This window comes from Periplaneta americana, chromosome 6, assembly GCF_040183065.1.
Source record: "Periplaneta americana isolate PAMFEO1 chromosome 6, P.americana_PAMFEO1_priV1, whole genome shotgun sequence".
Taxonomy (NCBI): domain Eukaryota; kingdom Metazoa; phylum Arthropoda; class Insecta; order Blattodea; family Blattidae; genus Periplaneta; species Periplaneta americana.
This window is the reverse complement of record NC_091122.1, coordinates 20,994,101-21,011,406: the sequence shown is the minus strand read 5'-3', so window position 1 is coordinate 21,011,406 and position 17,306 is coordinate 20,994,101. Positions and strand designations below refer to the sequence as shown.

At 36.6% G+C, this 17,306-nt stretch overlaps 1 protein-coding gene and 1 long non-coding RNA gene across 2 annotated transcripts in view; one reads left to right on the top strand and one right to left on the bottom strand.

The window, feature by feature from the left end:
* Nucleotides 1–17,306, top strand: part of LOC138701146 (uncharacterized) — a 228,951-nt gene that overhangs the window by 137,543 nt on the left and 74,102 nt on the right. The window lies entirely within an intron of this gene.
* On the bottom strand, nucleotides 2,679–15,110 carry LOC138701139 (putative fatty acyl-CoA reductase CG5065). The gene is made up of 9 exons (XM_069827742.1): nucleotides 14,798–15,110; nucleotides 12,393–12,641; nucleotides 11,352–11,497; nucleotides 10,488–10,597; nucleotides 9,208–9,403; nucleotides 7,957–8,196; nucleotides 7,212–7,337; nucleotides 6,638–6,769; nucleotides 2,679–3,123 (listed from the first exon to the last, which is right to left on the bottom strand). The coding sequence occupies exons 1-9, from the start codon at nucleotides 14,984–14,986 to the stop codon at nucleotides 2,943–2,945; spliced, it is 1,569 nt and encodes a 522-aa protein (XP_069683843.1). The 5' UTR covers nucleotides 14,987–15,110; the 3' UTR covers nucleotides 2,679–2,942.

Here is a 17,306-nt window from a genome sequence, read left to right as displayed (position 1 = left end):
TGAATGAAATGAAGGTGATAATGCCGGTGAAATGAGTCGGGGATCCAGCACCGAAAGTTACCTAGCATTTGCTCATATTGGGTTGAGGGAAAACCCCGAAAAAAATCTCAACCAGGTAACTTGTTCCGACCGGAATTCGAACCCGGACCACCTGGTTTCGCAGTCAGACGCGCTGACAGTTACTCCACGCTACCAATTTTTATTCCCTGTTTTGAGCGGGAATATTTTTCATCCGTGGCTACCGAAGCTTCGTTGTCAGTTTTCATTCACCTTCCGAAGTAGAAAGAGGAAGATACAGATAGCCACCGGTCGGCGTAGGTCAGTTGGCTGAGGCGCTTGCCTGCCGATCCGGAGTTGCGCTGGGGCGTAGGTTCGATTCCCGCTTGGACTGATTACCTAGTTGGGGGTTTTTTCCAAGGTTTTCCCCAACCGTAAGGTGATTGTCACGTAATCTATGGCGAATCCTCGGTCTCGTCTTGCCAAATGCCATGTCGCTAGTACCAATTCTATCCACGCTAAATAACCTTGTAGTTGATACAGCGTCGTTAAATAACTAAATGAAAAAAGATAAGTTACAGATGCAGTTTGCGACTGCTTTGGTACTCATGGTTCATCCAATCACGATTGTGTGACTCCTTATGTGAGGATCCTTAGTCTCAGAATTAATGCAAAATAGTGTATGAATAGTGCAGTCGAAATGGGATATTTTTCTATATATTTCACATATTTACCCATGTTTCATAGTTTGTTATTTCATCGAGTCGTTCATTTGACTTCAGTGATTGTATAGCTGATTCTGTACTGTACAGGATGGAAATAAACGTATTAAATTCCTTCACAAATGTTATTCATAGAACTACAGTAAAAAATACTGTATAACAACATTTCGTTTATTACAGTACAGTTTTCGAAAAAAAAAAACTTTTATATTAAGTTTTTGGTTTCGGATCCCATGGAATTTTTAAATAATACGGATTGTTTCTTTCATACGATAGTATAGAGTAAACTATTTATACACGTGTTTCAGAAGTAACTTAGTCATAAAAAACGGACATGTTTCGATCAATCACCTAAATAGGAATTGCAAATTTCATTCGTCAATTATAGTAATGTGGCTGTGGAAAGCCATCAACTTTCAAGCCAGGGTATTTGAGGTAGAATTATTGAGGTCACCCATTTGCAAGTCAGTAAAGTGAAAGAGTGCGTACTGCTATTTATGTCCTGCAGTGTTGCTACATCTTGAATTTAATTTTCTCGAAAAATTAAAAAAATTCAACAAAACATTGGTCGTATCAAAAACATTGTAAATTTTGCTCATAATGTCCTGATCTCTATTTTACGTGAATTAATGGAATGCATTTCCTTCCATACTGTACAGAGAGTAAGAACGGTTGGCGCCACGCTCAGATGTTTGGAGTAGCGTTCTGCACAACCGGTTAAAAAATGAGATGATATAGACCAGTGGTCGTCAGCATGCGCTCAAATGGGTAAAGGGTAAGGAGGTCTCGGAATATGCACCGTCGTACGGAAGGGAGAGAGAGAAAGCATACCCGCCAGTAGCCACGAATGCACGATAGTGCAATGTCTTATCCACGGGTAAGAGACGCTAGCCCGAGGGTCCACTGTACTGATGACCCTGATATAGACTATTGGTACGCCTGGTGCTGTAGACAGTATGCAACGCTTTTCCGTATTGCTGGCTGCCTCGGCATTCGGTTTAATGGGGTATGAAAGACAGTTTACGTTGCGTCTTAGGAGCCCTTGCAAGGATGTGATTATCATTGTTTACCTTTTAATGTAGGCTATATTTCATAACTCACTCACTCACTCACTCACTCACTCACTCACTCACTCACTCACTCACTCACTCACCCACCCACTCACTTACTCACTCACTCATTCACTAATTCAGTCATCAAAGTATTGCAGTTAAAGTATCGTCAAGGGCAGCAACATGCATAATGAAACTACAAATATTAGCAAATTTTATTTTATTTTTGTTAATAACATTCTGTCTTCATAAAAATATTTCGTAATGCGATAATAATGCATTTACTTAAAGTAATTGGAAGGAATTATATATGAAAAACTACTGTTTTCAGGATATGCATTTTAGGTTTAAAGTACAAACGTTACAATGGAATGTATGTGTTTATTTTCTCCACTGTTTTGTAATCAATTGTAATCTATTTATTCTTTCATTTGTTTACATATCAGATTTCATGTTATGCATTACGCTCACTTGCTTTTTCATTACAGGTGTTCATTTGTTCATTTAGACCCATATCATATTAGTTATGTAACTACTGCAAGATAAAATAATAAAGACAATAAATGCCTGTTAAATTATCCAATTTTTGTTTTAGTTACACAAAGTAAATTTTTTTCAGTTGTTACTCCGTTTGTGTACCCAGAATATGTTAGTGCTCGACTCCTCGTGTATGGTGAAGTGCACCTGGTCTTCCTGTGTAGCTTGCGGGCCACCGCTCTAAGTTCGAGCATTCGTTTCGTTGTTCTCTGACCGGTCGAATATAAACTAGTTCTAAGCCCTGTAGTTCGGAGTAGTCTGTCTTAACGGATGAACAGAGTAGATAACTCTTCAGGCGTTACATTGCCTTGAATGTGGAATTTGTTTGCAGTTGCGAAAAGTTGGAGATGTTAAGTTCCAGCACACGTTGGAATATCTGCTTCTGAAACTACCAATCTGCCTCCATTGTAGTGTAGGATGTAATACATCGAACTTGTCTTCGATATCAAGTAGAGAGATTATGCACTTACTGCTACGAATAATGACACATTATTTGTCACTACTAAAATTTATATATATTTTTGTATTTTACACTTTGTATTGGCAGATAGATTTTTAATTGACACATTTTCTTGACATTATTTACTCGCTCCACCCTGATGTTGTGGAAACTTCCCTTGCACCTGAACTGTGTTCAGAAGCCAGTAGTTTCTACACCGTTGATGTGGGGAACCATCCCTCCAATGACCGGCACGTGCTGTAGCACCTGTGTGGAGTAGTTGAGCATGAGTCGAGCAGCTGCCACGTACTTGAGCAGCAGCCATATCACGAGCATGTAGAATGCTATCCTGCTGGCGATGTGGAGACAATAAAGCCTGAAACATAATCTAGTATGAGTCTGTAGTTCACATTCCACTAGAGTTGCGGGCTTGTAGAATACCGATCCGGTAGTTTTGGTAGAATGCAAAAATTGGGTATTCTACGGTATAAATGGTCGTAGAATTGGTAGTATTGGTTAGAAAAGAAACTTGAATTTATTTATTTTTTGTAAAAGGTTACAGAACAGAACTGCACGCATTGTATTCTTCACCTGACATAATTAGGAACATTAAATCCAAGCGTTTGAGATGGGCAGAGCATGTAGCACATATGGGCGAATCCAGAAATGCATATAGAGTGTTAGTTGGGAGGCTGGAGGGAAGAAGACCTTTGGGGAGGCCGAGGCGTAGATGGGGGGATAATATTAAAATGTATTTGAGGGAGGTGGTATACGATGATAGAGACTGGATTAATCTTCCTCAGGATAGGGACCAATGGCGGGCTTATGTGAGGGCGGCAATGAACCTCCGGTTCCTTAAAAGCCAGTAAGTAAGTAAGTAAGTAAAGGTTACAGGATCATGTAACAATCAACGAAATACCTTTGTAGAATACGCAAATAGAGCTGTAAGCTAGTTATCTGTGATATAATTGTTGTAAATGGTAATTTGTAATATGTAATATATCAAATAGTTTGTATCTAGAAGTTCCACACATGTGAAAAGAATTTGTCTACTTCTCTTAAGCAATCACAGACATTTTTCTATATTGGAGTTACTTTATCAGAAAAAAAAAACTTTTCTGGAATACGATGTTCCTGGAACTCGTAAATATCCAGAAGTTACCTGAGTTTCTATAGGAAAAAGCATATTACAACTTAAATTGTACGAATTAATTTTCAATTTCGTTTAATTAGAAGTGAAATATCAACGTTGAAATATTAATTTTTTTTTTCATTTTCTTTAGGATTACAACGGTTTTCGATTAACTTATGTAATTTTCATTGTTAGAGTTTTTTTAATTTTCAATTTCAGCTCTATAATTACTTGATTTAGTGTTCAAATTAACTTAATTATAATTTTGAATTTATAGTCCAGTTGATTTACTTAATTTTTGAAGTAATAGCTTAAATGTTCAGTTGCCTCTGCATTTTAGTAAAGCAATACGCTGTATTTGCATTTGGCTTCGTTTTTATTGATTAATTTTGTATCGTACAATTTCAACACTTCAGGCCTAGGAAGCATTCTAGGAACTTTACTTGAACGCTGAGATTCTCCTGCCTACAGAAATCCTTTATATACATTCACCTAATTTCTATATCTTTACGAATGAAAGTATTAAATACTGTCTTTAAGAAAAATATTTATGTTTGCGATGAAAATTGAACCCAGGATCTCAAGATATGTAGCCACAAATGCTGATCGCTAGACCACAGAGCTGTGTAGTGTTCTGTTCAAGGGCAGGTCTTTCACTGCAAACCAGCATTCTCCAGTCTTTCCCATTTTCCGCCTTCCTCTTAGTCTCCACATATGATTAATTTATCTTAATGTTGTCTATCATCTGATATCTTCTTTTGCTCCGAACTTTTCTTCCAGTACATCCTTCAGTAGGCAGTGTCTTCTCAGCCAGTGATTCGCCCTAGTTCTTTTTCTCTTCCCGATCAGTTTCAGTGTTGTTCTTTTTTTACCCACTCTTCCTAGCAAAGCTTCATTTCTTATGCTGTTTGTCCATTTTACATGCTCTATTCTTTTGTTATGGAATCTGTTTATTATATTACTATTTTAATAGCATTGATGAATAACATCCCCTTTTGTTTATGCAACTAGCAGAACCTTGGTGTATGGAAGGTTGCTGTGTATTCCAGGCGTACTACTAGGAAAGCTAGCGTATTCTACACTGCCATTTCGTATTCTATGCTAGTGTACCGCAGCTTTATAAGTCTACACTCCAATGTTGCAGGAGCCTGTCTTGTATAGTCGGTGTCTGTGTTGGTAATATGTACCGACTCCAATCTTGATAAACAGGGTGAATCGAAAGTCTGGAAGCATATAAATATCTTTCATATGCTTGATTTTCGATTGCTATAGCCTAGGTGTTACCAGTATTTGTAAGACCAAATGCTCTACCAGTGACACATTCGATCCTAGCCCTCAGCTATCTCAAAAGCTGCCATTTAGGATGCAATTTCGAAATTTTAAATGGAAAGGGGGTCATGTAGGTACTCAAAATCTTGTGTCATTTTCTGAAAAAATAAATGGTGCAATCCGTTTTGAGATATCTGTAATCGTTTTCAAGTCATAATGACACAAACATTAGTTACAGCATCTACAGATATTTTTAACATGGTACAGTACTAAGGAGGCTTTGGAAAAGATATCCTTATGAAAATCTGTAATTAACTTTTCCTGCTTTACTGTCTGGTTAACCTGTGACAGTTTAAATGCATTGTTGTAATTATTTGAAGCTTTCCTATAACAAATGTCTTGATTTTCGTGTTGGCATTACCGAAAGAAGAAAGAATTGATATCATTCCTCATTCTGGTGAGTTAAGCCACAGAAATGTTGCAGCAGACTGGACGAACAGTTCCCTGGACATTGGATTGATCGAAGTGGACCAGTAGAATGGCCGGCCAGGTCTCCAGATTTAACACCCCTTGATTTTTTCTTTTGGGGTTACATTAAGATATTCGTACATGAAGAGAAAATTGAGAATTTGGATAGAACATTTTGTAGCATTTCTGGGCTGACTTTAGCACAGGCTTCAATGATACGGTTCTTTAAATGTTCCTGCGGGACAAAATTCCGGCAGTTGCGTCGTTAAATAAACCATAATTTAATTTTACTTAGCCTATAATGTAACTGACAGAAACAACGGGAGAGTTTGAATAATAAGATGTCCCTTAGTTGTCAATAAATATTTTTCATTTGTTTTCATTATATACGTAATACGTATAAACATCTTTATTTAATTTAAAATGTCGCTATTGTTTTTGTAAAAGAGAGCTGATTTATAAATAAATGAAGAAGTAATCTTAAAATTTTTAAAATTTCTAAATATGTCTCTAAGAGATTCTCTTAGACTTAAATTAAAAATAATTCGTAAAATTCGTTTCTGAATTATAAAAGCCCTCTGAATTCTGCTTGCATTGCTCCAGAGTATTATATTGTAGGACAGGACAGATTGGGCATATGCAAAATAAATATTTTACAAATTTGTACGATCAAAAGTTTGCTTTAAACATCTTATAGCATAACACATTTTCTTTAGTTTGCTAGAGACATAGTCAAGATGAGAATTCCAACAGAGATTATTATCGAGAATTATGCACAAAAACTTATATAGGTGCAGTGTTAACTGGGAATTATACTGTAAGAAATACTATTTTTATAAAAAATAATGTAACTGTCCTGTCAACATTCATTATGAGCTTGTTGGCGCCACACCAATTTAAAAAACGAAACTGTTGCACACTCTCTTCCAAAATTGAAACGCTGAAGCTACTACTTAATGTAAAAGCACAAGTAATTACACTGGTTTAATGTATGCAAATGGAGCATTAAACTAACACTTACACTGTAAGAATTCTTCGGCATAGCGGTACGGATATTAGAGGTTCTTTCATGCAGTACACCCTTGATCCAATAATAGCTTTCTCGAAATAATCGTCAATATCAAACTTCACACTCCCCATGTAGAATACATCCCTGAAATTAATTAAAATTTAATAGTAACTCGTCTTAAAGTATATCACTTCATCAAAAACTCGTTAATAATTAGTAGACATTTAGGACGAATGCTTATTTTGTTCACTTAAAAATAGTGAAAAATAGTGTTAGCTTTTTACGACAATTTAATACTGCTCTAAAATGTCGTAAAATAGTTAATAGCGCCTATTTTTGCTTCTAAAGTCTCATTATAATGTATTAAAACAGTGGTCGTCAGCACTCGCTGAAATGGATAACGGATAAGGGGTGTATCGGAATATACACCGTCGTGCAGAAGGGAGAGGGAGAAAGCATGGCTGTCAGTAGCCACGGATGCACGCTTGTACATCTCTTACCAGCGTGTTCACTGTGCTGATGACCGCTGTATTAAAATAAAGAATAGGAGTATTTGCAGGTTTGTAAGTTTGCTTTCCATAGTCACCTGTCTTCAGCAGACAATGTCTTCTCTATAGCAAGGAACTTCTCATTGCCGAACTGCCACTGCCTCAAAGCGAAGTACTGCAGCACTTCCAGTCCAAGACTTACTCTATTCTGGATCCGAACCATGCTGGAAAAATTACAATATCGGTTTAAATTCCTTTAGTTTTTAAATTGGCTTCACAATATACAATTTTCAAAATAAGTGAGGTGCAGACTGCTGTCACACGCTGGTTCCGATTCCAAGCGGCAGACTTCTACAACAGAGGGATACAAAAGTTGATACCACGGTATGATAAATGTCTCATTTCCGGTGGAGAATATGCTGAAAAATACTTCAACAGTATCTGTATCTGTTACAATAAATCTTACCATGAAATTGTTTTCATTCTGTAAACGGCCCCAGGGAAACTTACTTTCCGGGGGGCCCTCGTAATTGCGCTCGAGTGGCCAAAATTTTTATCTGCCCCCATGAGAATGTTTGCTTGTTAACCTAGCTGTAGCAAGGAAACCGTAGTATTTCCTTCAAGTCTGCAGAATTACGAATGGTGCTCATGTTAAAGCTTATTAGACTGGAATTAAAACTTTGAGAGCTTCCGCAAACTTGTTTCGCTCCATTATTTTTGTTAATTTTCTGAGTATAAGAGCCCAGACATCTTTCCGGATGAACCTCTGCTCTGCAGAGGCCTCGATGTAGTAAAATGGCTAAGAAGATATATGTAATTATATTGCTTCTAATGTATACTCACAATCTCTTTTGTCTTGCAAGAAGCAGCAAGAAGTCTATGAAGTATGCAGGCAGGTAGTGAAACAATACGATGCAGAAATAGTGCATCAGCCAGCTGCTTCTGATGTTTCCATCTGGATACCAAATTGTTTTTTCAAAGGGGTAGTCGAGTACCAACTTACGCGTCTTACTCAATACGTCGCCCCAAGTAACACGAACAATTTGCCCAGAAGTTATGTTGTAAACTGGAAATTCTTCAATTCTGGACAAAGAAATCATATAATTATTTCTGCCACGTACAATTCTCCATTTTATCTAGTAAAGAAATTTCTAAGCGACCAGAAGATCTAAAATATGTTTCAAAATCTTCTTCACTCACCGATTCCTATGTTGCCACTCCTTATAAATTAAGAATTTTATGTACCATAGTTTAAAATAATGCCTTCTCAATTTTGAAATGAAAAGTTTATGCTCTAAGATACATGAATAAAACGTTACGAATATTACAACATATGACGTCACTTTTTTAGCAACAGCAATAAATTGCGTCACACTATTCTGACGTCACTTGCTTAACAACGAATCAAAGCTGTATTTACAGCTGACGTGAACTGCATAGTTCACTAAATAGTCGGATATGACGTAATAAGTCATGATCCAGAGTTGTATAGTGCTTAGCAATCAAGTTCTTAGTAGCTAGTAAATGAAAATGCTTGCTTGATTGATGACTTGTTTACTCTAAATAAACATGGATGTCTCATCAGGAATTGGAGCTATGGAATCTGAAGATGCTTTGGAATTATAATGAAAGTATAATGTAGAATAACACCTTAACTTTCAACATTGACATTGTTATCACTTATTTTACACTTTTTAAAGGGTCTTTTATTGCCTAAATGATATAGCCTACCCTCAACTGCACCGCATTGGTTGTAAGTCGGTATCAAAGGAAGAGGTAAATAGGCAAAGAAAAATGAAATACTTTTATTGCATTTACTTTAATTCTGAAAGAATGCTATTCATAATATGAATTGCAAGATTAGTTAGATAACTGTGTATTATCATAGTTCGTACATTTCCTTACAAAATGATAGGCCTATAGCGCGTGTGTTTGAAAATTGTAAATCAGAAGCTATCTAAAAATAGACACCAAAGAAGAGGACTATTCAAAGGCATAATGGTTTATCAGTCTTTAGTCAGATTACTGTGTCTCAAAACATTTTTATGAGTCTTGTACTAAAATACTGATAGTTATATTTACACACATACTCACTTCTTCTCATTTGCTATTTTCCATGCAACAACAATGATACCATTAATGGCGATATCCACTGGCACCACTTCTGCATAGCAGTTTCCATCACACATCATGGTGCGAATCACACCTTTACCTGCTCCCACCAGAATCCCGACTGGACCGTTCAAAGTGTCAACCCAACCGGGAAGGGGCTCTTTAAGTGCTGGAATAACTGCAAGAGAAAATCTACCTTTATACCTTCTCCAATTTTCTCATTATTTGAAGTGCAGAGAGAAAGTATAACGCCAATCTGATGTTGAAGCATGTTTTATCAAATACTTTCTAGGAATCTATAAAAACAAACATAGGCCTATGCTATATAACTTTAGTTACAGCTCTACAAGCTGAGAGACGAGGAATGGCAAGGAAGGTGTGAGCATGCAATCAAATAAATATTCGGTTTGTCCAGATACGGCATTGATTCCTATTTATGTTTATTCACTCATTACATTAATTTTTGTCTAAGTACCTATTATTTTACTACAGACCACAAATACTGCACGTAACTACTAGTAGAGTGGATGATTGGTCGGTTGGAGGGTTGATTGGTTTGTTGATTAGGAGAATGATTGGTTGATTGGTTAAATAATTGATTGATTGGTTGATGGATTGATTGATTGGTTAATTGGCAGGTTGTTTGGTTGGGAATTGCTTCAGTGTTTTCTTTCGGGGGTTTGATTTATTGGTTTGTGGATTTGTTTTGTTGATGAGTTGATTGATTCGTTTATTTATCTGTTGATGTATTGATTGATTACTTCGTTAGGAGGTTGATTTGTTGATTGGTTAGTGGCTTCACAGGATGCTCGAGTTGGAGGTTGTTCTGTTGATTAGTTGGTGGATTGATTGATTAGTTGATGAGTTGATTGATTAGTTGGTTGGAAGATTGTTTGTTTGGTTGATTGGTTGGTGGGTTTATTGATTGTTGGTGGGTTTGTTGATTATTTATTAGTGGGTTGCTTGATTGCGGGATTGGTTTGTTGGGAGTTTGTTTGGTTGGTTTGTGGGTTGGTTGATTAGTTAGATGGAAGGTTGTTTGGTTGGAAGATTTGCTTCTTTATTTGGTTGGTTCGTTATTTCGTATTTCGTTGGTTGTTTAGTTTTAATACTCAGCACTTGATAACTCATTATTTCTTACTGATTGAAATCTATATTCTTTGGTATATGTAGTTCACATCGTACGCTTCATTATTATTATTTATCTTTTAAAAGCACTAAAAGTCAGCTAAACCTTAAGGCTATCGTAATAATTTTCTTACCGATAGATGGTCTTGCAATGCACACAGGGATTCTGTCTCTGTATTCATACACTAAAGCTTCTGCTAACCGCTTTGAATATGTGTAGCAGTTAGGATGTGGACCCAGAAGTCTACAAAATAAAGGGAAAGTTAGAAACAATCGAAACATACAGTATAGTCGTAGGTAATTGAATTGTTGTTTAGTCAACTGTCCGAAGACAGATGTGAACCTTATAAACGATACCAATAAGTCAATACTCATGAGGCAACTACGCCAGGAGATAATGGGGTAGGATGGCCAGTTCCTTTTCCCATTCCATTGCATATATCGCCGACTAGCTACATATTACACTTCAGATGCATAAGCTACAAACAATTATTGTTCTTCCTCTGACACATATCAAGTAAGGTGTACTGCCTGGTAATAATAGATGTACCTATCAGCCAGAACCTCAATCACAGGTAGATAATTTAATAGTGGATCATATTGCAATAATATTTTCAAAATCACACTTCGAATATTTTGATATATTTATTATAATCTCAAAATACCCGAAGTGTGATTTTAGTTTAACTTTATTTATAATGTTGATATGCGAGACGATATTGATAAGTTCTCAGCCTAACATGGAAAAGCTGCTGTATCTCAAAACAAATTTTTTATTTATTCAGCATATTCTCTTTTAACTCTATACACTTAGCACAGCGGCGATAAAGAAATTTTAAGGCTTCTAAATATTGCTTGTCTTGCTCTGTAAACCAATCTTCCAGAGCATGTACATATTATTACATGACTCATAAAACTCATCTCTTACGTTTAATTTTCCTATGTCATAATTAATAAAATATATGGTTGAAAGCTGAAAATTGTAATAGTTTCCATACCTGGGTGTGATCAGTTCGATAGATTTATCATCAAGCCATTCCATGGCTCTCATGACGTCATGAGGGTTATGGGGTGGAGGGTACATCTTCTCTCCCAAGACTTCATAATCACAGTGGCAGAAAGCTGTTGACAGGTGCAAGAACGCCTGCGTGAAGAAATAAAAAGTGAGTACGGGAATGAAGCTAAATTAATGACATGGAAGGATCAATCCATTGTGACGGTTGTGACATTTGTAGGGCCTACTATAATCCATAAAAAATTGTAATAATAGAACTACTGTTAAATTTTATTCAAAATTTATTTCTACACTGTTTACAGAAGTAGGCCTACTTCGAAATCTCTAAACGATCATTATAATAGATACTATAGGTCCTACAAAAGTTACTTTTCTTTTTTAGTCACGGTTGTAACCATTTCAGAACATGAAGTTCCCATCTCACTTGAGGCCTACACAGTAGGCCTATACATATATTATATCCCTAATTTGACAAATAAAGTTTAGTTGAACTGAAATTATTATACTAAAATTTTGATTCCTAGCAGAAACAGCACATGTCAAGCTAATATATATATTGATTTATTTCATTAACAGTTCATTAGATTCCAATAAATTTGATATAAAATGACACATCTATTAGGCTTCTGTCTGAAGAAGCCAGTACTATAACCAATTATGTGGTCTACCACCAGTAATACCGTTTTTTGTATCTACTAAAATTTAGTTTTCATGACATGTGCTGTTTCTGCAATCCCCGATTCATATTTAGTTTTTCTGTAATTACCACAAGGCGAAATCCCACTTATAGTTAATAAATATGCTTTCATTTTTTCAATTATAATTATATTTTTTAATTCTACTTGAGTGTGATTTGTACTCTTAGAGTTGTGTAGGACTGTCATTTCAAACCGGACTTTCTAATTCTTCTAGTGAGGAGATAATATATAACGATACGAAGCTTAATCCAACATATTTGCTCCCGCAGCAGATACTTTCTCCGATACTTTCCCTGCACTTCTACTAATTCCCAGTATATTTTTACCTTCAGCTGTTTCATCTGTAAACTCAGATCCAACATTTGTTTTGTACCGGTCGCATTGTATGTTATTGCATCTTTCATCCTGGCCTTTAGACTGAGTGCGGCAGCCAAGTTGAACACAACATTGACCTCGGAGATGAGCTGTTGTTTCTGTTCCTTCTGAAGACCCAATTCCGGTAGTGAGAGGTCACCTTCCACTGCTACAAGCTTCTTCGTAATCTCTGGATTGCTTTCTATCACTTTCTCGAATAACTGCAACAGTTAAGAATTCCATTCTTCATTAAAATAATTTATTGATAAATTGTGATTTTCGTGGTGTTCAGTCATTGAATCCCTAGCGGAGAACTGTGATGTTGAAACAGTTTCACTTGAAAAGAGAGAACATTAGCGTAGGAGATACTTGCATAGGCTATCTCGTGCTCTCGGAGTATGTCAACCAAGTCTTAACAGTGGTACCGTTTTCAAAAGTATTTGACGTGAAATGTTAAAGCACTTGACATTCCAGAAATCTGGTCACACTTTCTGTTAATACGATGACGTCATCCAAATGTAAGTTTTTTTGTGCGAGATCGTGCGTATTTGCTTGCTTTCCGCACAAAACCAATACGCGGTAAGTGTGAAATACCACATTCAGTATTCCCAACGTAACACACATAACAATTTCCCTATTCTTACCGCTTAATCGTCATATTCATTTTACTGCTTTAGGCTTTTAACATATTATTTTTAAAGACGTTCAATATAGTAATAATTATAAATTGGAAACTTACCACTGCAATTTCACCTAAATTGCACTGTTAATTATTGCTTTTAAATATTTGCAAAAATTAAGTAAACTCTACAACACCACAAAAGTTACTGCATTTGTAATGCAAGTAACATTAAGGAAGCCGTGAAAAAATCAACAAGATTCCAGACTCATCATAGACTGGGGGAAAAAAAAGACAGACGTATATCACACGGCCTGCTGCAGTATAGTAAACACAGAAAACATTTTACAGGAACAATGTTGAAGACATATATATATATATATATATATATATATATATATATATATATATATTTGTTTTCCAAAGTTGCCGTCATTGAACAGAAACCAAGATGGAGATTTCATTCCTCTTTCAGGTATGTAATAAACGATCTTCGCACAAAATAATGTACGATACACGAGCGATATGTTTGTTTTCACGTTCTCGGAAATTAAAAAAGCTCAACTACGTTTCGCTTTTTCAATCTTTTCCTCGAACATGAAAACGTCAACATACCGCTCTTGTAACGTATATTACTATTGTGTAACGTATCAGGTGCCTCGTGGTTTTCTACACGGTCCGTCTCGCTCTATTCGCTGTCTAATTATTTCATATGGTGTATTTGGACTTCTACGGTTCAAAATTGAAGACCTAATTTTCTAAAGGTGCTAAGTGCCTATTTCTCAAATTTCATTTTATTCAATCTAAGGGAGGAACATCCATATGAGAATATCATACAAAATTGACTTTGTCGTAGCTCAACTGTAAGTGACTCATTCGTGCGCCAAAAGACGGCGTTGTAGGTATCTCAAATGCATTTAGCCAATTTTAAGCAATGGGCTATCTCAAAAAGTTGTTTTTAGCACTTGGCACCTTTAGAATGTTAGGTCTTTAATTTAATAGTTAAACATCGAAACCATATTTGGGAATTTTAACGCGAAACATTTGTATGCTTTGCATTCGAGAAATCTGGTCATGCATTCTGTGAACGTGGTGACGTCATTCAAGCACGCTACGTCACGCAAGCAATAGGAGCCGCTCTGTTCTGCTCAGGCTGGGCATATGCACAGCAAATGTAAAGCTTAACGAAATATTTAACTTAAACTGAATTTAATAAAAATTATTATTCATGTAGAAATGGGATGATTAATAATTGCGGGGAGTATAAAGATAGAAATTGTTAAATTAACATAGTCTAACTCTACGGTAGTTAACTTTGGCATTAATTTCTAAACGAATCCAATTCTCTATAATGACATTATTTATAACAATTTGAAACAACTCATTGGCGTCACATTGATGTGTAAACCATTTCAACTATAGACCTACCAATTGCATTCTAGTCTCGAGACTAGACTTCATGGAATGAGGAAACAGTTATAAAGTAATAAACAAGAAGAATCCGCTTTATTAAATTTAAAAGCAGAGAATATACAGAAAAATTAAAATAAATGTCAAACTTTTATTTCAAATCGCAAATATCCTTACAATTCCAGCCATGCTCACAACAACAAACACGGATAACATAATTTATAGGGATTTTATGAATCCCATGTCATTTTTGCAGAAATATTTTAATGTTTGTGCCTCAGCATTAGGTATGTCAGAATCTACTTTTGAGACTCTATAAATAGATTGGAAATTTGAAGTTTTACTCACCGGGATCTTGAGCAGTGCCTCAATTCGAGCGGAGGGCTCGGTGCCATGTTTCGCTCTGATCAACAAGTAGATGCGACGCACCCCTGGACAGCTCCTCAGCAACTTCTCGAGCAGCACCTTGCCCATGAACCCGGTGCCTCCAGTCACCAGGATTGTCTTGTCGCGGTACCAGTCCGTTATCACCGTCATATTTCAGCTGTAACTAAAAAACCCAAAATATATATTTGTACAGTCACTCGAGTTTTCATTCATTCTTAGTTTTCTGCCCAAAGACAGTCCTTCATTACAAACTCAGCATTCTCCAGTCTTTCCTATTTTCCGCCTTCCTTTTAATCTCCGCATACGATATATTTATCTTAATGTTGTCTATTTTCTTGAGAAACATATTGCTTTCCGTACACCACTCTCTCTTTTTCGCAGCTTAAAAGTTCCCAGAGAACCCCAGCGTGAACGTGAGGAGAGTGAATTTGGCTAATTAGGCCTCCGAACTTCACCGCAAGAGTTAAATAGCAGTTCTATGAGAATTTCTGACCCGATAAGAGACCAGGACATCCCAATTAGTCTTTGCCCCCCCCCACTCGAGTTAATATCTACAAAATTCTAAACTTCTGTATTCCTTGATTCATGTTGGATATGGTTCATTATATGGTTTTCGCCGCAAAAGATTGTGGATCATGTCATCTGATAAATGGACATTCTGTGTTAATGGAGTGGAAGTTAATACTTTTCTTTCTATTTCCTTTGCTGTTACAGGTGTTCATTTGTTTATTTATATAATACTTATGAAGTTACTGCAAGTTGAAAATAATAAAAAATATATCATCATCATCATCATCCTTCCACTTACTAGACCTTGAACTGTTACGGTCTGAACGAAACGCTGGTGTTCTGAAGCCACCTCTTCCTTGGACGACTCAAAGATCTTTTTCCACGTGGGTGATATTGCATTATGGCTTTAGGAATCTGTGTTCTAATCATCCTATTAACATGATCCTGCCAATTTTTCTGGTAATCTTGGATGTAATTCTTGCTTTGTCGTATTAAAATAAGTGTCGAATCAACTGTAGGCGTACTTGCAAACACTGAACTTTCTTCAGTTGTTACTCCGTTTGTATGCTCAGAATATGTCAGTTTCATGTATAATGAAGTGCGCCTGGTGTTCTGTCTAGCCTGCAAAACAGGAACAACCGCTTGAAATTCGAACATTCGATCGGATGCTCAGCCTGGCCGGTTGTTGTCTGATCACTCGAATCTAAACCGGTTCTAAACCCCAATCTGCAGCTCTCTAGTCTACACTTATTTGCCGACAGAAACAGAAACAACGCCTCAAACGCCCACAATCCCACAACACTACTTATTTTATATGAAATTTTAAGAAGTTCTTATGTCTACTTACGGAGTAGGCTCAGTCTTAAGTGAAGTTAATCATAGTACTCGGGTTCATAGAAGAATCTATTATGTGTGAAATACAGAAAACGCAAGTGATTAATGCACTGCTGATAATAAGTTACTACCAAAATAATTATTTTCTTGCACATTAGTTTCAAATCTTTCTTTTTATCCTCTTTCAACTTCCAGTGTCGACATTTGTATTTTTCGACAAGATTGGCGTACATTGCGGACTTGCCTAATCATGTGATCAGCACGGCACATAGCCACCGCGTAGACAACACAGCACACAACAAGGGACAAATATCCAGTTCCGTCGATGGGTCTCGTCAACACCGGAAATCGAACCACAGATCGCTTGGGCAGGAAACGTGTAGATCTAAGCTTTATAGGATTTACTTACTTACAAATGGCTTTTAAGGAACCCGAAGGTTCATTGCCGCCCTCACATAAGCCCGCCAGCGGTCCCTATCCTGTGCAAGATTAATCCAGTCTCTATCATCATACCCCACCTCCCTCAAATCCATTTTAATATTATCCTCCCATCTACGTCTCGGCCTCCCTAAAGGTCTTTTTCCCTCTGGTCTCCCAACTAACACTCTATATGCATTTCTGGATTCGCCCATACGTGCTACATGCCCTGCCCATCTCAAACGTCTGGATTTAATGTTCCTAATTATGTCAGGTGAAGAATACAATGCGTGCAGTTCTGTGTTGTGTAACTTTCTCCATTCTCCTGTAACTTCATCCCGCTTAGCCCCAAATATTTTCCTTAGCACCTTATTCTCAAACACCCTGAACCTATGTTCCTCTCTCAGAGTGAGAGTCCAAGTTTCACAACCATACAGAACAACCGGTAATATAACTGTTTTATAAATTCTAACTTTCAGATTTTTGGACAGCAGACTGGATGATAAGAGCTTCTCAACCGAATAATAACACGCATTTCCCATATTTATTCTGCGTTTAATTTCCTCCCGAGTGTCATTTATATTTGTTACTGTTGCTCCAAGATATTTGAATTTTTCCACCTCTTCGAAGGATAAATCTCCAATTTTTATATTTCCATTTCGTACAATATTCTGGTCACGAGACATAATCATATACTTTGTCTTTTCGG